Below are 21,073 nucleotides of genomic sequence, written 5' to 3'. Positions count from 1 at the left end.
TGGGATATAACTATGCATATAAAATTGCAGACATTGGCAGTGTGAAACTGGAATTTCAGCATGGCTCCGTGTTTGTTTTGCCTAATGTAAGACATGTATCTCAGCTTAAGAAGAGCTTGATAAGCACAAGGCAACTAGATGATGAAGGCTATCTCACCACCTTTAGGGATAGCAAATGGAAAATTTGTAAGGGCTCTTGTATTGTTGCCAAGGGGTCCAAAAGTGATACCTTGTATCCTTTGCATGTATCTAGTATGTGTGACCATGTAGTCGCCATAACTGAGTAGCCAAGTGTTTCTTTGTGGCATAGCCAGTTGGGATACATGAGTCAATCTGGAATGAAAGTGCTCTCTCATTTGGGTTATTTACCGTCTTTGAGGTATGCTGATTTTGAACAATGCGATCATTATATTTATGGTAAATATGCTCAAACGTCACACAAAAAATCTCTTTCTCTAAAGCCTTCACTCTTAGAGTTGGTACATTCAGATGTATGTCAAATGCCAGGATTATCTTTAGGAGGGAAGACGTATTTTATTACCTTTGTTGATGATGCTACACGCAAAGTATGGGTTTATCCAATCCGTCACAAAGACGAGGCCTTGGATAAATTTAAAAAATTCATGGCACTTGCTGAAAATTAGACCAACAAGACATTAAAATGCCTTCGCTGTGATAATGGTGGGGAATATGTATCCAAAGCCTTTTAGGACTTTTGTGACAGCAAAGGGATTAAAAGGGAGCTTATTGCCCCTCATAATCTATCCCAAAATGTTGTGCAGAGCGTATGAACAGGACCATTCAAGACAAGGTCCGTACAATGTTGTCACATGTTGCTTTACCCCATGGATTTTGGGCAGAGGTTGTTATGATAGCCGTACACTTGATTAATGGGTCACCAAACAGGTCTTTAGGGGAGGGGAGTTCCTCAAGAAGAGTGGTCGGGCAAGCCACCTTCGTATTCTTACTTGAGAGTGCTTAGCTGCGAGACATTTATGCACATTCGCAAGGAAGAACGCAAAAAACTTGAGCCAAAGTTCTGTAAACGTATTTTCCTAGGATATGGTGATGAAGGTGAGATGGGGTATCGATTATGGGATCCTGAGAAAAGAAAAATAGTATGTAACAATGATGTTATCTTTTGGGAAGATCGCGTGCACAAACAACCCGAAAGAAGAGATGAGGTCAAAAGGGTTGTATTCCGAGAGGATGTATCAATAGGTCAACAAAGAATGCCCTTTAGATAGCAGCAAATACCAGCTGTAAATGTCCTTGAAAATGCAGGGAATGATGCTGAAAATGATCAGCAGGATCTTGTCCATGATTTTCCACAAATTTAGCAAAAACATATACCATATACCTTTGGAACAATGTGAACCACCTGTACATCATGTTGAACCTGCAGAATAGCAAGCTGTTAATGGAGATTTGTAGGCTGAATAGCTAGTGTTGGGAATAAAGGCCCTCATGTCTTTTAAATGTGCTCGGGTGTGAACACACCCTTAGCACTTGTACTTTCATATATATATATATATATATATATATATATATATATATATATATATATATATATATATATATATATATATATATATATATCTAAAAACCTAAAGAGATACACTCGTCATTGTATCCACAAATCGTGTTCACTCTCATGACTTCTCTACACTCTCTCTCACTCTCTCTCTGCTGCTAGCAAGCACTGCGTGTCTCGATCTTCGCGCTTTCTGCCACTATAAACTGGTATCAGAGCGGCAAGGAGTGCACGCTTCTCGGGACGAAGCAGATGGCAGGTGTTGCAGGAGTCCCAAGTGGACTCAATGAGCAATAGTCGACAGGTGCAAGGGAGTCGTAGGTAGGTTGAGGCAGTCGACAGTCGATATGTACAAAGGGCAGTTGACTAGTTTAGGCGTGGACAGTCAACGATCAGTCGAGTAGGGGAGTAGGCGTGCAACAGCACGTAGCAAGGTGTTGACCAGCGTGGCGACTTCTTCATGGCTGCACTAACGAACGTCGACAGGAGTCACGCGTGACGGGGCTAGATACAAAAGTGCTACGTGACAGAGCAATGGTGCTGCGATTGATGGGCAACGAATGTTGACAACGACAGCCAAGCGTCAAACGGGCGCGCGACGGACAAGACCAGCAGGGCGTTGACAGTCATGATGGGTCAACGGACCCGTAATCCAAAAACGTTATTTTCTTCAAAATATTTTTTTTTGAAGCTCCTCCCTCTAACCAAGGTTCATGCGCGCAAGCACAAAAGGTTAGATTTGTGCAATCTTGGCCCAAAAATTTGGGGCTTCTTCAGACTAAGTGCTGTTCATGCAAAATTGAGGCATCTGCGTCAGAAATTGCAGACATTATGCACATTTGAATTGGGGATTTTGCCAAAATTATTGAAATTTTACCCATACGAGTGAAATTTCTCAACATTGGACCCATAAAGTTTGGGGCTTTTACGGTATCGGTGAAATTTTCTTTAGTTGAGTAAGATTGGCTGATATTGGTGCACATTTGGACATGAGAAATTTGGGGCTTTTGCAAAATTTTGCCCATTTTATGCTCTTCGAAACATGTATTAATGCAATCGGGATAGATCAGTCAGTGAAATTTGGGGGTTTTGCTGAAATTGCTCTATTTTGGCAAAATTGGCCTGTTCTATGTATGACAGAGACAATGCAGATGTGTGGTTGATGCTTTGAGCACAAAAATTTTGGGGCTTTTGACAGTGTGTGTCAAATTTTATGCTCGTGGGTACATGTACAACAGAAATTGCAGCTAAAATTTGGGATTTCTCATGTAATGTGATGTATTTGCCCTTGGAACAGCTGTAATTAATTGTGGAATGCTGTAGCACATGGTTTGGTGCTTTTGAAAATTTACTTACAGATCTGAAATTTCTACTTCTACGTGGTCATTTATTGCTGGTTGGTACGTGTTTGTACCTTGGTCACTTGTGTGACAGTTTGGGCCTGCATTCGCTCAATTTCTGGTCACATTTGGGCTGAAAGTCATGGCTGGGAGTAGTGACAGCAATAATCTTATGCACATAAAGAAGCTTGAAGGGGCACATAACTTTGCAGTCTTGCAAAAAGTGCTACAATATCTTGTTGCAGAAGAAGTAGGCAAAGCCGATTAAGACCATAGGGGCAAAGCCCGTAGATATGGAATAGGAAGATTGGGATGAGTTAAATGAGCTTGTACGCTCAACCATCGAGCTATCGATTTTTGATGCCTTGCTGTTTAACATTGAAGGTTTGGATTCTGCATATGCTATTTGGACTCAACTGGAAGAATTGTATGCACAAAAGAGTGCTGCAAGCAAAGTGTATTGGCTGAAAAAGCTTATGGATTTGTGTATGAAAGAGGGTACATCATGTCTACTCACTTGAGTGAGTTTAACTCCATTTTCAGCCAGCTGGTTGCCTTGAAGTTCTTGATTGATGAAGAATTTAAGGTTATGTTCTTGCTTTGCACTCTTTCAGAGAGTTGGGATACATTCAGGACTGCTATGAGCAATTATAATGCAATCCTTTTGTATGTTGATGTAGAGAGTGCTCTACTCATGGAACAAATGAATCGGCAAAACAATGCATCTAGTAAGTCTCCCAGTGCTTTGCATACTAGGGGCATATCACAGCAAAAAGGCAAATCTGATAGCAAGGGATGCAGTAAATCATGTGGCAAAGATGTTGAATGCCATCATTGTGGCAAGAAAGGTCACTCTAGACGTGACTGCTACAAATGGAAGAAAGAGAAAGGAAAGGGTAAGAAGACAGATGATTGCAAGGAAGAGAAGAAAGAGAGTCAGCCTAAGAAGAGCAGTGTCAAAATTGAAGAGGTGAATGTAGTCACTCATGACAGTGACAGTGGGAATGACGTACTCTTGGTCTCTTCACACTTTGGTGCACATGCTTTTCTTGGAGATACAGATGATGACATGCATACTTGGATTCTCGATTCAGGTGCTTGCTTTCATGTCACCCCTCATCGTGAGTGGTTCTCTGCCTATACAAGGGGTCAACATGGTGTTGTTCATCTTGGGGACAACTATGCATGTGACATTACAGGTATTAGCAGTGTGCAGTTGCAGTTTCAACAGGGTTTTGTCTTCACACTTTAGCATGTATGGCATGTACCTCAACTCAAGAAGAGCTTGATTAGCACAAGGTAGCTAGATGACGATGGATTTCATACCACCTTTGTTGATGGGAAGTGGAAGATCTATAAGGGATCTAGAGTGATTTCTAGAGGTTGTAAAAGTGATACCTTGTATCCTCTCCATGTATCTAGTGTGAGTGATCATGTTGTTGCCGAGACCGAGTAGCCAAGTGTTTCTTTGTGGCATGGCCGGTTGGGACATATAAGTCAAATTGGAATGAAAGTGCTCTCTCGTTTGGGTTACTTGCCTAGTCTTCATTATGTTGATTTTGAGCATTGTGATCATTGTGTTTATGCTAAACATGCACGAACGTCTCATAAAAAGTCTATTTTGCTGAAATCTTCTTCTCTAGAGTTAGTACATTCCCAATGTATGTCAGATGCTAGGATTATCTTTAGGGGAGAAGAAATATTTTGTCATCTTTGTCGATGATGTTACATGGAAGATATGGGTTTACCCTATTTGTAGCAATGATGAAGTGCTTGACAAGTTTAAAAAATTATTGACGTTGATTGAAAATCAGACTGATAAGACACTCAACTATCTTTGCTCTGACAATGGTGGGGAATATGTGTCCAAGGCCTTTCAGGCATTTTGTGACAGCAAAGGGATAAAAAGGAAGCTCATTGCCCCTCATAATCTACCCTAAAATGGTGTTGCAGAGTGTATGAATCGGACCATACAGGATAAGGTCCATACAATGCTGTCTCATGCTGCATTACCCCATGGTTTTCGGATAGAGGCTGTTATGACAGTCGTACACTTGATTAATCGGTCACTAAACAGGTCTTGGGGGGGGGGGGGAGAGAGAGAGAGAGAGTTCCCCAAGAAGCGTGGTTGGGCAAGCTACCTTTATATGCTCACCTGAAGGTGTGTGGCTGCGAGGCTTTTGTGCACATTCATAAAGAAAAACATAGCAAACTTGAGCCAAAGTCCTGTAAATGCATTTTCCTAGGATATGGTGATGAGGGTGAAATGGGTTATAGATTATGGGATCCTGAGAAAAGGAAAGTAGTACGCAGCAATGATGTTATTTTCCGGGAAGATCGCATGCATAAACAACTTGAAAAGACTGAGGAGGTCCGTAGGGTTGTATTCCGGAAGGAAATACCTTTTGGACAGCAAAATGTGCGGGCTATACAACAGCAAAAACGTGCTGTAAATGAACTTGTAATTACAGAAAATAATGTTGGAAATGATCAACTAGCTATTGCCCATGATAATGAGCCACTACATGTGCAGGAACAGCCAGGACAACAAGCTGTTAATGTTGATTTGCAGGCTGAAATGCCAGGAAAGCAAGCTGAAAATGCTCAATAGCCAGCAAACAATGATCATTGGGTTAGGAGATCGTCTAGGGCTACTGGACAACTTGATAGATTCATTCTTGGTGCAAACAATGTGGCTGATTATGTCATGTTGACAGACTGTGGTGAACCATCTCACTTTAAGGAAGCAATGTATAGACAAGACATCAAGAAATGGTATAAAGCCATGTTGTCAAAAATGGAATCTCTTGGATAAAATGGCACTTTGGACTTGGTACAGTTGCCTAAAGGATAGAAAACACTTCCATGCAAATGGGTTTACAAGATGGTCACTTTTGGTTCCTCACCAAAGTACAAAGCAAGAATGGTTGTGAACGGGTATAAGCAGAAACATGGAATTAAATTTGATAATCTCTCCTGTAGTCAAGATGACTACATTGAGAACCATTTTGGGCTTGGTTGCAGCTGAAGATATGGAGCTCTTACATATGGATATAAAGATTGCATTCTTACATGGTGATCTGCATGAAGACATATATATGCAGCAGCTTGAAGGGTTTGTGAAAAACGGGAAAGAGAAGATGGTATGAAAACTCAAAAGGAGTTTGTATGGGCTGAAACAAGTACCAAGAGAATGGTATCATAAGTTTGATTCATTTATGCAGTCTCTAGGTTTCCATAGAAGTCAAGTGGATCACTGCTTGTACACCAAGAAGGTAGCAGATGGCAGCTTGATTATCTTGGTTTTGTATGTTGATGACATGCTGATTGCTGACAGGGATACTCATGCCTTGGATTCATTGAAGCAAAGTCTTCATGGCAGCTTTGACATGAAGGATCTCGGTGATGCAAATCACATTCTTGGCATGCGAATACTCAGAGATAGATCAAAAGGCTTACTCTATCTATCTCAGTAGGAGTATATCTCTAAAGTTTTGCAGCGTTTCAATATGGAGGGGGGGGAAAACAATTGGGGTTCCATTGCCTCCATATGTGAAACTCAGTGCAGAGGACAACCCTACATCTAATGATGAGAAGGCTGAAATGGCCAAGATACCATATGCTTCAGCTGTTGGCAGTTTGATGTATGCTATGTTTGCTACACGTCCTGACATTGCCTTTGCAGTGGGAGTGGTTAGGAGATACATGGCAACCCCTGGCAAGAAGCATTGGGATGTAGTGAAAGGTATTATGAGATACCTCAAAGGCACAAACGAGTTGTGCATCTGCTTTGAAAAGCAGAAGGCATCTGTTGTTGGCTTTACGGATGCAGACTATGCTGGTTATGCGGAGTGCAAGAAGTCCACTTCTGGGTATGTGTTTACTTTAACAGGAGGAGCGGTCTCTTGGATCTCCAGGCTACAAAAGTGTGTTGCATTGTCTACTATAGAGGCAGAGTATGTGGCTGCCATTGAGGCATGCAAGGAGGCTTTATGGCTTTCACGTCTGGTGGGAGAGCTTGGAATTACAGTGCTACCTGTTTTCGATTGTGATAGTTAGAGTGCTATCATGCTAGCACAGAATCCTGTCTTTCATGCAAAGGCGAAGCAGATACATGTGAAGTACCACTTCATTAGAGATGTACTTGACAATAAGAGCATTGAACTTGTCAAAGTGCATACAGATGATAATCCTGCAGACCTTCTCACGAAGGGTCTTCGAGCAGAGCGGTTTACTCATTGCCAACAAATGATGGGAGTTGGATAGATATATGTATTTCAGCTTTGTACATACCTAGGTTTAGTTGATTCTTTTCTCCTCTTAAGGTACATTACCTTTAGGTGGGAGCTTTCTGTCCCCTGCTTGTTACTGAGGCTCCCAGATGGTTGTCTTCTACAACAAATTGTTATTCTTTGATTAGAAACCTAAAGAGATACACTCGTCATTGTACCCACTAATCGTGTTTACTCTCCTGATTCCTTTACACACTCTCTCTCTCACTTTCTCTTTGTTGCTAGCAAGCACCGTGTGTCTCGATCTTTACGCTTTTTGCCACTACAGCTAGCAAATCTTGACCATTGGGTTCGTAGGTCAACTAGAGTGCAAAAACAGCCAGATAGGTTTGTTCTTGTTGTAAACTATGTGGCTGATTATGTCATGTTAATAGATTGTGGTGAACTGTTATGCTTCCAAGAAGCAATGGATAGACAGGATAGTAAGAAATGGCACAAAGCAATGGTATCATAGATGGAATCCCTCATGAAGAATGACACTTGGGATTTGGTGCATTTGCCAAGAGGACAAAAAGTGCTACCTTGCAAATGGGTTTACAAAATGAAAGTCACTTCTGGTTCTTTGCCAAAGTACAAGGCATACTTGGTTGCTAAAGGGTACAATCAAAAACATGGAATTGATTTTGATGAAATTTTTTTCTTGTAGTCAAAATGACTACTTTGCGAACCACTTGGGATTAGTTGCATCTAAAGTCATGGAACTCATATAGATGGATGTAACAACCACTTTCTTACATGGTGATATGCATGAGGAGATCTATATGCAGCAACTTGAAGATTTTTTGTAGAGGGAAAAGAGCATATGCTATGTAAACTCAACAAGAGTTTGTATGGGCTGAAGCAGGCACCACGAGAATGGTATCACAAATTTGATACATTTATGTAATCTTAGGGATTTTATCATTCTCAAGTTGATCAATGCTTATACACCAAGAAGGCAGCAGATGGTAGCCTTAGCTCTTGGTTTTGTATGTGGATGATATGCTGTAGCAGGCAAGGATGTTCATGCCTTGGACTTCTTGAAGCAGAGTTTATACAATAGCTTTGATATGAAAGATCTTGGTGAGGCCAATCACATTCTTGGCATGTGTATACTTAGAGACAGATCAAAGGGTTTTCTTTATCTGTCACAACGCGGTATATTACTAAAGTTCTGCAGTGTTTCAATATGGAGGGGGGGAAAGCCATTAGTGTACCATTGCCTCCATATGTGAAACTTAGTCCAGATGACAACCCTACATCAAATGATGAAAAGGTTAAAATGACCAAGATACCCTATGCTTCAGCTGTTGGTAGCTTGATGTATGCTATGGTTGCTACACGTCTTGACATTGCATTTGCAATAGGAGTGGTTAGTAGATACATGGCATATCCTGGCCAAAAGCATTGGGAAGCAGTGAAGGATATCATGGGATACCTTAAGGGCACAAAGGATTTGTGTATATATTTTTGTAAGCAAAAGTCATCTGTTGTTGGGTTCACGGATGCAGACTATGCTGGCCATCTTGACTGCAGGAAGTCTAATTCAGGATATGTGTTTATGTTCATAGGTGGAGTAGTCTCTTGGATATCTAGGTTGCAAAAGTGTGTTGCATTGTCTACTATAGAGGCAAAGTATGTTGCTGCCACTAAGGCATGCAAAGAGGCTTTATGGCTTTCACATATGGTAAGAGAGCTTGGTATTACAGAGACTCCCATCCTCCAATGTGACAGTCAGAGTGCTATCATGCTAGCACGGAATCCTGTCTTTCATGCAAAGACAAAGCAGATATAGGCATAGTTGTTTTCAGACGCGTCTGAAATGAATTTCAGACGTCTGTAAACGTCTGAAAAACAGACGTCTGAAAACTCCATATCAGACTTGACGTTTTTTTAAATTAAAAAATATTGACGACTTTACACAAAAGCACACAGAATGTGGTCGCCTTTATCTGCCGACTCTTTCCTTGGATCCAGGTAGTCTGAAACACACACTCTTGAGGAATCGTGACTGAAAACGACTGAACTCAGCCTGAGGAACTCCACAAACTGTGGGAAACACAGCTCTCTACTTGGAAATACTGCTGCCCCAAACTTTTTGATCATCAAGTAAGATCTCTCTCTCTCTCTCTCTCTCTCTCTCAGGCTTCAACCTGTGAGCACTGAGCAGTGCAGACTGCAGTGAGTCTTCAGAGTCCAGACTCTTCACTGTTCACAACTTCACAGTCTACAGACCTGAAGGCTGAATATTGAGATTCGAGGTTACAGACCTGGAGGGTGGAGCCTGGGACTACAGTGCATAGTGCACACTGCTCACTGCAGTGACTGGTCAATGCACAGTGGCTGAAAATTAAGTTCTGAAATTTGAAAGCTGAAGCCTGAAGTTTGGACTCTAGACTCTAAAGTTTGAACTCTGGAGTCTGAAGTCTGAAGTTTGAACTTTGAACCTTTGGAATATGAAGTTTGAAGACTGAAGTTGTTGTCACTGGCCAGTTGGAACATTGAAGTCTGAAGATTCAAGAGAAGATTACAGGCCTCTCTCTCAGTTTGTAAGTTCTGTGTAGTGTGAGGTTATCTGAGCCTCTGAGGCTCTAAGCTGAGAGCTCTCTCTCTCTCTCTGTTTCTCTCTCTCTCAGCCTTCAGGCTTCAGCCTTCAAAGTTTAAACTTCAAGTTCAAAGACTGCATAGTGCAGACTCCAGAGTTCAGACTCCAGAGCACTGCAAAATTCAGATTGGTGATTGGTCAGTGGGTCACAGCAAAATTACTATTATGTCATGACTTATGACTCGTGTCTTCATTAAATTTGTATCAGATTTTAACTTTTGAAGATGGGAAGAAAGCAGAAAGCTGAATGGGATCATGTCAAAATAATTGGAAAAGGGCAGGATACATGTAAATGCAAATATTGTGGACACACTTGGGATGGTGGCCCACTACGCATAAGGGCACATATTTTGGGATTGTCAGGGCTTGGTGTGGAAAAATGTACTGCTGCACCACAAAGTGCAAAGGATATATGTCGTAGATTGCATGTGGATGTTGGAGGGCAAGGGTCCACAACAAACATTGATGCAGCTGCATCTGATTTGGGAGATGCTTCTCATGTTAGTGGGCGTGGCTCTGGCAATGTAGATGTAAGTGTTACTGTTGGGCAGCCTGGACAATCAAGCTCTCAAGAGCATGTGAGCAAAAAAAAGAAAGTGGCCAAATCACAGGGTGCTTTAGCAAAAGCATGGGATTTGCAAGCAAGAAAGGAGGCAGATATTGCTGTTCGTCGCTTCTTCTATGCAGAGGATATTCCATTTTGAAAAGCAAAGAGCCCATATTTTCTTGGCGTGCTAAAGGCAGTTGGGCAAGTGGGTCAGAGCTACAAACCACCTTCGTATAACAGTCTACGCACGGACCTTGTGGAGGAGGTCAAATGCATTGACCATGAATTGCTTGACATTAGGGAGAAGTGGAAGAGATATGGATGTAGCATTGTCTGTGATGGATGGTCAGATGCAAGGCGTAGGCCTATTATAAATGTTATGGCTACATCTATTTATGGTTCTGTGTTTTTAAAAGCTGTTGATACTAGCGGTGAATACAAGTTTGGGGAGTTTATCTTTGGCATCTTGAAAGATGTGATCCTTGATATTGGCCCAGATTATGTGGTGTAGGTATGTATGGACAATGCAGCTAACTGCGTGAGAGCAGGTGATTTGATTGAGCAGGAGTGGCCTAATATTTTTTTTACTAGATGTACATGCCATTGCTTGGATCTTCTGTTAGAAGATATTAGGAAGCTTGCTTGGATTGCCCCTGTGTTGGCTAAAGCAAATAAAGTTGTCACATTTGTTATACGCAAGCATACAATATTGGCATTGTATCACCAATTCAGTCAAGAAGAACTATTGAAGCCATCGACCACACGGTTTGCTTACATGTTTATCATGTTAGTGAACTTGTTGGATGAGAGATGCTACAATGGTTTACGGCGTATGGTTGTTAGTGATGCCTAGGTAAGGAAGAAAGCTTCACGTACAGTAAAGGGAATGGAAGTAGCTGAGATTGTTTTGGGTGCATGTTTTTGGAACGATGTCAAGATGATCGTTAAGATTTGTGCACACATTCTTAAAATCCTCCGTCTTGCTGATAGAGAAGGGGCCATGATGGGGCTTTTGTATGAGATGACAGATCGGATGATAGAGAAAATGGATTCCTTGGAAGGAGTGACTGAGTCTAAGGTGCAAGAAATCAAAGGCCTTTGTGTTGATAGATGGGATATGATGCACTCACCCTTACATGCTGCAACCTTTGTTTTGCATCCTGTTTGGAGAGCCAAGAATCCTGATAGCGATAAGGAGGTGCATGAAGGATGGATGACAGTGATAGAGAGATACACAAAATATGATGTGGATATGCAGGGTGTTCTATGTGATGAGCTTGACATGTACAAGTCGGAATCAGGTGCATTTTCTTGGCCACTTGCAAGAGATGAGAAAAGAATGCATCAGGGTGTGAAATGGTGGGAGACATTTGGCCCATGCGTACCTAGATTGCAGCAATTGGCTTTAAGAATACTCTCACAAGGATCTTGTGCCTCTCCTTGTGAGAGAAATTGGAGCACATTTTCACTGATTCAAACAAAGAGAAGGAATAAATTGCTTCCAAAACGTACTGAGCAGCTTGTATATATTCATACAAACCTTCGTCTTATCAATAAAATTAAGGAATCAGGCTATGAAAAGATTGAGGTTACATTGGACATGCTTAACAAGGAGAAGGATGATGATAGATTGCTTGCATTGCAGCAGATACGAGAGGAAGAGGACATCGTAGCCTCATTGCCAGTGCCACAGAGGGAGGCAAGCACTAGTGATGCTCCTAGCTCGAGTTCTCTTGGTCCACATCAGAGGGAAGAGGATGATGATGATGAGGAGGAGGAGGAGGAGGACGACGACTGCACTCTTGAGGATGATGAAGATGATGAGTAGATTAGTTGATGACAGATGAATCATGAATCATGATATATGATGTGACTCTATTATGCAGTTTTCAGTTTTGCTTTTGGTTGTTCCCTTTCAAATTTTAGTCTACTATGCAGTTGGCATTGGGCAACTTGGCTTGAATCTTGATGACAGATGTATCATGTATCATGTCAATTCCTTGAAAGTTGAATGATGAATCATGAATCCTTCTATATTGACTCAAACTCTCGAGTCTCAGTCTTCAAAGTTCAAGAGTTGTGCATTGTTCTTTTATTTTGAAATTAGCACATGTTTATCATGTTTATCAGATCTTAAAGTTGTGTATTTTTTTGATATTTTGTTAAGAATATGTTAAAAAATCAGGGTCACGTATGATTCAGGTCTAGGGTTTGAATCATACTCGTTTCATACTTTCATACGCGTTTGCGTTTGACGTTTGATTCACGTATGGAAAAACTATGGATATAGGTGAAGTATCACTTTATCAGGGATGTACTTGACAGCAAGGGCATTGAGCTTGTCAAGGTATATATAGATAATAGCCTTGTAGACCTTCTCACGAAGGGTCTTCCAATCAAACGGTTTGCTCATTGCCACTAGATGATGGGGGTTGGATAGTATATGTGTCTTTCAGCTCTGTACATACATAGACTTAGCTGATTCTTTTCTCTACCTTTAGGAACGCTGCCTATAGGTGGGAGGTTGTTGGGAATAAAGGCTCACTGTGCCTTTTACAGTGTTTAGGTGCGAATGCACCCTTACACTCTTGTACTTTATATATTATCTAAACCTAAAAAGTGGTACACTCCTCTTTGTACCGAACATCAAGTGTGTCGTGCTCACATTCCTCTCTACTACTCTCTACTCTCTGTGTAATATTTGATGCGCTCACCCTCAACTCACTAGTCCAGATCTGTCAGGCTCCAACACAGTCTAGGCTTTTCAAACATCTTATTCTGGTAGTACCTTGTCTCCTCTCCTCAGCATGAGTCAAGATCTTGTAGTTTTTTATCTCCTGCCTAACATTGCCCTAATCTCAATCACCTACTTCATGATGCTTAGTGGGAGTATCTGCTTGAGCTTTGTTATTTTGTTGAAAACAAAGGTAATTGGGTGGAATGGCAGGCTGCCTATATGTAGGCAAAAGTGGCAAAACCCTAAATATGGTCGGGCCCCTAAAATTAGCCAAAAGTGCCCAAAAAGAATGCACTAATGTGCCCTCCATCTTAGTGTCTAAAATACATAAAATGATAGACAAATACAATGTTAGAGCTGGTAATGTACTTGACTGAAGCTCACAGGTAGGAGATGACCACACAAGACACACATGATTGCTTACAACTCCTCCATGTCTTTTCTCCCTTGTACCCCCAAATTGCCTTGAGAGGCTTGTATATATGCTTGTTTTGAGACTTTGAGTCATGATTATTGAGCACATGTGCTTTGTTGTAAATTTCTTTGAAGGGATCAAATTAGCCAAACTTTTTATTGCAAAAAAAAAAAAAACCCCAAAAGGAAGGTAGTCTCGCTAGCCTAAGGATGCTAAGGGTAATCTAGGAATTCTAAGAATCTAGCCTTAAGGAGGATGAGAGTTGAACCAATTAGATAAGCCATAATGCGTGAGCAAGGGGGAGGTCTAGAAGTGATAGTAGTAATGGCAAGCTATTGATGTGTCGAGCCACCAAAATCAAGGCTTGCATTAATATTTCATTATCATGCATTAATACATAAATTCTCCTTGAGAACAGCCCCAAAAAGATTTCATGTTAAAAGACTTAATTTGCACACAATAGGACAAATACCCAAAAATATCCTATAAAATGTGGCCCAGTATACATTGTGTTTATTGTGGAGGCAATCACTTGCTGGCTGAAAGTCCTGAACCCTGAAATGTAAGAGTCATTTATTAGTTGCGTGGTTGTTTGTACATTGTGCATTTTCTTGACAACCCTAGTGTAATAGGCTATGGACAATGATGTTTGTCTGTTTTCAAATGGGCGGAGTGGCACTTGGTGTCTCTCTCTTTGCAAATGGACAGAGTGACACCTAGTAATCTATTCATGATGCATTGTAGATGTAGCGGAGTGGGCAAAAGGTAATGAGTTTGTTGGCCTAGATTTTATTGCAGGATGGTGACCAACTAATAGGGGAACAGGTCAAATTGTGCGAGGGATGTATCAACAAATTCTTGTACCCTATTATGTGGTCCATTTCTTGAATTGACATTGGAAAACTCTCATGGGCCAAGTTAATTGATAGCCACACAAATCTTATTTTCACTTTTGTGCATAGTAATTAGTTTGTGAGGGATAATTTAACTAACTCTTAAGAAGTCAAACAAGCATCTTGTAAATTGCTTTGATAAGTGGTTTGCTCATATATTCTGATGTTGGGATTTTTGAAGGAATGTAATGGGGTCTTTGTTCTTACTTTTTGGGAAGTTTTTGTAGTATTGATGGCATGTTTGAGACTTGTGTTATGCACCTACGTATTATGAAAAGGTCTAAGTTGCATATTTATTTTTAGGGCAATGGTCAAGGGCATGATAAAAAGGTACAAAATGATGTAGAGTCATCTTGGATAGAGATGTGTTGGATTAGCTGCAATGCTTAGATACTAGGGATCAACTTGTAGAGTACTAGTCAATTTGGGGTGGGTATGACTGTCCAGATGCAAAGGAGGACTTTGAATTGGGGAAGCTATATAGTGGGAGGACTCAGATCAAATGGGAATGAGCTACGAAAGTAGTTTATTACAGTCCCTACTAGACTAGGGACACTTCTTGTTTGGAGCAATTTTTGGAAGCTCGATGATATTGCATCAAAGAACATGACTTGGTTTGGCATAGATATGGCAAATAACTTGGTGTTTGCTAGTAGCAATTTTCATATGCTTGGTGAGAGTTGTTGCAAAAATCCTTTTGTAGAGTTGGAGGAATAGTAGGAGGATGAGGCCACGGACTAGATGCTATTGAGTCTTGGTATTTGACATATATTACAGCTGATGTTGTAAAGATACTCTGTCTTGAAGTTCGACTCTAGTTATTTTTGGTAATTCTTAGGTGTTTTTACATTTTGGAGCTCTTGTGGAGTTGTTATTTATCAACTATGCATGTGTCTAGTCTACCAAAGTTCTGTTAATGTTAGAATGTTTATTGTAAATCGTTAGAAAGATGTTAAGAGTGATGTTGGTTTTGTATCAGGATGATGCCAAAGTGGACATTGTCATAGGAGCTGATACCGTGGTTGAACTCGATGTAAGTTTTGGAGTCAGCTGTAATTTGAACTGCTCATATGCATGTTTTAACTTATACTCTCCTTTGTACCATGACCGTTTCTCTGGAATACACGATCTATGTTATTCACTTGCAGGGAATTGTGTTAGAGAAGCCAAAAGATGAAGAGGATGCCTTTCAGATGCTTTCATCTTTAAATGGTTCGTTTACCTTGAGGATTTCATGTAACGTCTTGTGGGGATGCTTGTGGTTTAATTATACATGACAAAAAATGTTTGTGGAAGCGTGCATATTCAAAAGCTTCACTACTGGCAGCTTATAGTTAATCTTAATTGAATAGGCCTAAAATCTTATGAATCACTGTACTCTTGGTGATATTGTGTAAGACCTCCCCAAAGGCAAAGTGGTAAAGCAATGTGTCAAAGATTGCCAAATTTTGAGGGAGACCAAACAAGCACTCCATCCACCAGATGAAAACAAATCCACAATGATCAAGAGATATTTAAAGTCATGGGCTATAAGTCCTACACCCTTAGTAACATCATAAAGCTATGGGCCTGTGTGGATACGGGGGGATCAAATCCTTTTTTTTTTTGGGTGAAAAAAAGTGCGGTGAATTATAGTACTCAGAAGAAAAATACATCGAAGTACAAGTGCTCAACAGTCCTAGCTGGAGCTGAATATGAACTCCATGACATATACATAAGACCTGCCACAGTGGTCTAGGTGGGGGGGGGGGGGGGGAGGGGTGGGAGGCAAGAAGCCATGGTGGAGTGTAACACCACTGGGGTTTGCCATCCTGCAGCATAAAGAACAAGCTATGACAACCCCAAGTGTGAAGGTGATGCTACCAAAGTTCCCGTCGATGTTAAGAGTCCCCTTGCAGCTGCTCCTAGCGTCCTCTAAGGAAATGAATGATAGATGACCAAAGCTCCGCCAAAGTGGCATAAACTGAGAGGTTCTCACCACTGAAAATCAACTGGCAATGGGCCTTCCTGTAATCGTCTGCCTATTGTGCTGAGCCCACTTTGTAGCCTCAAAGAAAGTGAAGATGTTATCCAGATGCTCTGATCTTGGAGGGACTTGTGTGAGTGTCATGAATGATGTCTGAAAGGAGGGTGAAGTTCGCTACTAATCATCTTTGCAAAAGCCTTATCCGCCACTAACAACTGGGTGATTATGTATCAATGACCATTGAATATGCTCCAGCCTGCTGTCCCCCCTTTTGGGAAGGAGAGAGACTAGACTGCAGACAAAGTACCCGGCATCTGCCTAGACTTAGCAATCTCCTGAAAGGCGTGCAGCAAAGGGTCTTTCACCTCCTCCCTGCAAGTGAAGAATGTCTTGGGAGTGCTGGGCACTTCTGCCCATCTTGTGAAAGGTTCGGAGCAGCTCTTGGTCCATGAAGGGCTTAAGGAGGGAAGACCCTATCTCATCCTTCACCAGAAATGAGATACAATCACACACCTGCTCTTTGTAGAAAAATGCATGAATTGATACTGTTTTTGTTGAGGGAGAGGCATGTGAACCCACTATATCCAAGGATGGATAAGGGTAGACGAGTGTGAATGGACTGAAGGGCAGGGGAAACCCTAAACCTAGCCATTCTGAGCTATTTAAACAGCCCTAAGGGTCACCCTCAAAGTGTGGGAGTGTACCACAATTGTACTTGTGAGCAACTTACTAACCAAGATTTTGTTCTTGTACTTTGAGCTCTCTTCTCCCTCTTGCGCACACTTTCCCATGTTGCCACTCTAATATTCTAACATGGTATCAAAGCCATCTTTGGTCCAACAAGCTTCCTCCAACTCCATCTCACACTAAGTGCACATGAGTGTGTCATTTCTTCATCATACTTCTTAATCTCCATTGCTGTCTGCCATACCCACCTTTGTTGGAGGACTTGGGGAGAGCAAAAGAGAGCATATCAGGTCTTGCTTTCTTTTGGAGACCTCTTCCTCTGCTCAGGGTGTAGCAGCATGGAACAACAAAGCATAACATTATGCTTGCAGGAGGCCAGCATAGATGAAATTTCAGAATTTGGCATAGATTTTACAGCATGGAGTTTGGATCAATGGTGTGATCTGCAGAAGGTACAATCAGGGCAGCCAACATAAGGCATTTGTGGTCCCCCCAAGTGGGCTATCTCTACCTTAGAGGGTTTCCTGAAATTCCATCTCTGTTGCTCAGATAGAGCAAAACCCTGGCTGTGTGTTTGGAGGTAGCCATAGCCAAAGCTTCAAAGCTTGGTCCTTTTTGAGTTTTCTCCTCACTGAAGTTACTAACAGTGATTTTAATCACTGATTAATCCTCTATGAAGTTCATTGTAGATCAAAAGGCTCCAACTTTAGAGCATTTTCAATTGAAGGTGACTCTTGAAGCTAATATGCAAGTGGTTAATGTCAAAATGCTTCAACTATGCTTAACAATGAGTGCTTCTTAGCACCAATACTGAATTTGCTGATCACTGATCGCTGGTTACTTTCAGAACTCTGAAAGTTTTTTGACCTTAAACATGTTCATTAGGTGCTTAAATATCATCATCCCATTTTGACCAATTGTAAGGTTGTGTTGTTAGCTATAAACACAGACCGTTTTCATAATCTCTTATCTCATCTTGTTCAATATCACGTTTGAGCCTATTACTTATTAATGAATACATCATTTGATTTGCTTCTGCACTTCTTGGCTGTTGTGTAAAGGATTAGACATTGCCATTGCCTAGAGCAATTAGTAAGACCTTCCTATTATGGTCATGGCATCCATGGTAGGTATTAGTAAAATACAAAATGATGAAGTAGGGTTATTGACCCTTCATCATAGGGGCCAAAGTTATTGACCCATCCAACCCTATTGATGTAGAAGATGATGAAAGAGCTGGATGAATCTTTGATTCATCACATTGACCAGCTCTCCACTGCCAAGGAGAAATGGGATGAGCTTGAAGAGCTTTATGGGGCTAGAGGAAAGAACTCTAAAATTTTCCTCAAGATCGAATTTTTTAGCTTGGAGTATAAGCAAGGATAAGACTTGGGTAAGTTTCTCTCTCATATGATGGGGCTCATGGCATAGCTATCCTAGTTCAAGCTCCAATTCATGATGAAGATGCCATTGTCATTCTCTTGAAAGCTATAAAAAAGGTGTTCCTAACCCTTGTAACTAGTCTTACGAATATCCCTAATCCGACCTTGGAAAGCATAATCCAATTTTGTTTGGATGAGGAGAAAAGAAATTAGAAAGAAGGCAACAATAGTCAAGTGTCTACTTCCAATAAAAAGAGACATTATGTAAGTCATTGTTGGAAAAATATATTGACAAAATAAACTGCAACAAGTGTTAGAAGACAAAGCGTATCACCAATAAATGCCCTACCACCCTTGAAGTGCCAAAAGAATTGGAGGCCAACTATGTCTCTATAGCACCCGGTGATCGACTCTTCTAAATTTATAAATCCTCTACCTATAAGCACTCTTGTAGTCTGATTTATAAAGGCATCCCATGTGATTCAGGGGGGGGGGGGGGGGGGAGAACATTAACATGTCTTGTAATCCAATGTCACTCTGGCATTTAGGGGGGGTGTTGAGAGATAGGCATGTGAACCCACTGTATCCAAGGGTGGATAAGGATAGATGAGTGTGAATGGATTGGGGGGTAGGGGAAACCCTAACCCTAGCCATCCAAAGGCTATTTAAACAGCCCTGAGGGTTACTCTCAATGCGTGAGAGAGTACCCCAATTGTACTTGTGAGCAACTTACTAAGCAAGATTTTGTTCTTGTGATTTGAGCTGTCTTCTCCCTCTTATGCACACTTTCCCATGTTGCCACGTTGATATTCTAACAAATTTCTGCTTAAAAAAATGACTTTAGAAGTTTGCAGTCAGCCCCATCACCTCCTCAAGGTAACGCCACACACACACACACACACACACACACACACACACACACACACATCTCAATGGATGCAAATTTGATCCCCCAAAGTGATGCATCAATGCACTTGGAAGAACTCTTGGCACATAGTGTTGCCTTTCCATGCCCAAAAAGAGCTGAAGTGCCTAAAGAAAACTTTGTCCTCCTGTCCTCTAGGCTTACTAAGGTGGTTTGCGTGTGCAGATCCTAGGTCTAGAGGGTATGATCTCTGAGGGAGTCCTGTAGCAACCTCTGAATGGCTGCCAGGTTATATTCCAAGGCCCTCTCCTCCTCCCAATCCTGCTGCCTTGCATGGAGAGCCTCCTCCTAGCATGTCCTGCTGGACTCTCTTAGGGCCTGTGTCACCTTGCAATCCCTCTCCATCTTGCACCTAATCCCCACCTGGAATCTAACATGAGTGTGTTCAAGGGCTGAGGCATGCTGGGTCTCTCTAGATATTTCCGGTGCTCACTGCAAAAAGTAATACTTTCCAGGCTTTCTGCTCATCATCTGCAATGCCCTAGAGATCCTTGCCTCCGCCCTGCTGGTCATCTAGGTCCCTAGATTGTTGAAGTCACCTCCAACAATCCATGACTCCACCTCAGGCAACCATGGCTGTCCAGAGAGCAGCCTGTGCTCTGAGCTCTGTCGGTGCATAGATGGACTCAAATGCAGGAACCCCCAATATCTAGCCTAACCTATAAGGTGCATTAAGCCATATCAATATCAGGTGACAGGTTCATGTGTTTGTGCACATGCATGGGCATGCACATGCCACTTACCATCTAGGCATGTGACAAACTTCATGTTGAAAATTTTGCAGTACAAGAACATATGAAATCAAGTTAGAGTATCTGCAAGTTGCTGGTTTAATTTGATCTATTTTGTGGTTTTCAGGGAGGCAGCATACTGTTTTCACTGGTGTCTCCTTTGTTCTACCTTTAGTTTGTGGTTAGTATGATTATCCTAAGACAATTTATAGAACTTTCATGATGTTCAAAAAGTTTGTCATGGCCTCTGGAATGTTACTGTGCATGCCAGATCCGTCCGTTGGTAAACCACCTCTTGTGTACACATTTTGGGAGCAGACAAAGGTATAGTACTTGTTGATGAAGATCTAAACAATGATTTATATAGTGTAGGGATGTACATCTTGAAGAACTTATCATACCAGGTTGAGTTTGCCCAACTGGAGGAGGAGGCAATAACTGCTTACATAAAATCAAGAGAGCCAATGGATAAGGCTGGTGCTTATGGTATACAGGTTGTTGACATGTCATGGGTTGCACAGCTAAATTATATATTTTTTCAACTGTTGCTTGAAATTTTCAGGGCCTAAAAATTAAAATTATGCAACTGTCATCCTGCATACTCCACAGGGCATCGGGGGTTCTTTTGTAAAAGCTGTAACTGGATGCTTTTACAATGTAGTTGGCTTTCCTATTCATCGGTATTTACCCATTCCTTGTAAGCTAGTTTTCCATGTGCTTTTTTCTTTTTGTTTTGAACTTTTAATGAAAGTGTGAGGTGCATTAAAAACAGAGTGGAACAATCATGTGCAGAAATCTACCTTACTCACTAACAGAGAAGATTTGCAACCAACCAGAATGCTGAAACAACTTATATACAGCTCTTAAATTCTGAAAGAAAGGAATCCTAAGCATTAAACAATGAGTGCTCTACTCATGGAAGAGATGAATCGGCAGAACAATGCATCTAGTAAGTCTTCTAGTGCTTTGCATACTAGGGGCAGATCACAACAGAAAGGCAAATGTGGTAGCAAGGGACGCAGTACATTACGTGACAAAGA

The 21,073-nt window shown here is 41.3% G+C and overlaps 1 protein-coding gene and 1 pseudogene across 15 annotated transcripts in view; both read left to right on the top strand.

The window, feature by feature from the left end:
* The window catches only part of LOC148030108 (uncharacterized), an 86,805-nt gene that overhangs the window by 16,864 nt on the left and 48,868 nt on the right, over positions 1 to 21,073 (top strand). For 7 of the 15 annotated variants that reach the window (XM_087686374.1, XM_087686377.1, XM_087686368.1 and 4 more), the window contains 6 exons: positions 15,322 to 15,375; positions 15,491 to 15,554; positions 20,161 to 20,214; positions 20,305 to 20,357; positions 20,438 to 20,527; positions 20,643 to 20,713. In XM_087686374.1, the coding sequence (XP_087542500.1) occupies positions 15,322 to 15,375; positions 15,491 to 15,554; positions 20,161 to 20,214; positions 20,305 to 20,357; positions 20,438 to 20,527; positions 20,643 to 20,713 (386 nt within the window). Of the gene's footprint in view, positions 1 to 15,321; positions 15,376 to 15,490; positions 15,555 to 20,160; positions 20,215 to 20,304; positions 20,358 to 20,405; positions 20,528 to 20,595; positions 20,731 to 21,073 lie in introns of all 15 variants that reach the window. The other 8 variants (XR_015692133.1, XM_087686379.1, XM_087686372.1 and 5 more) reach the window with 4 other exon arrangements.
* Positions 9,975 to 12,134, top strand: LOC148030109 (uncharacterized; annotated as a pseudogene).

The sequence above is a fragment of the Lygodium microphyllum genome, chromosome 10 (assembly GCF_053477565.2).
Source record: "Lygodium microphyllum isolate KBCC chromosome 10, Lygodium_microphyllum_v1.1.10, whole genome shotgun sequence".
Lineage (NCBI taxonomy): Eukaryota > Viridiplantae > Streptophyta > Polypodiopsida > Schizaeales > Lygodiaceae > Lygodium > Lygodium microphyllum.
Note: the sequence above shows the minus strand (reverse complement) of the source record. Positions and strands in the feature narration are given on the sequence as shown.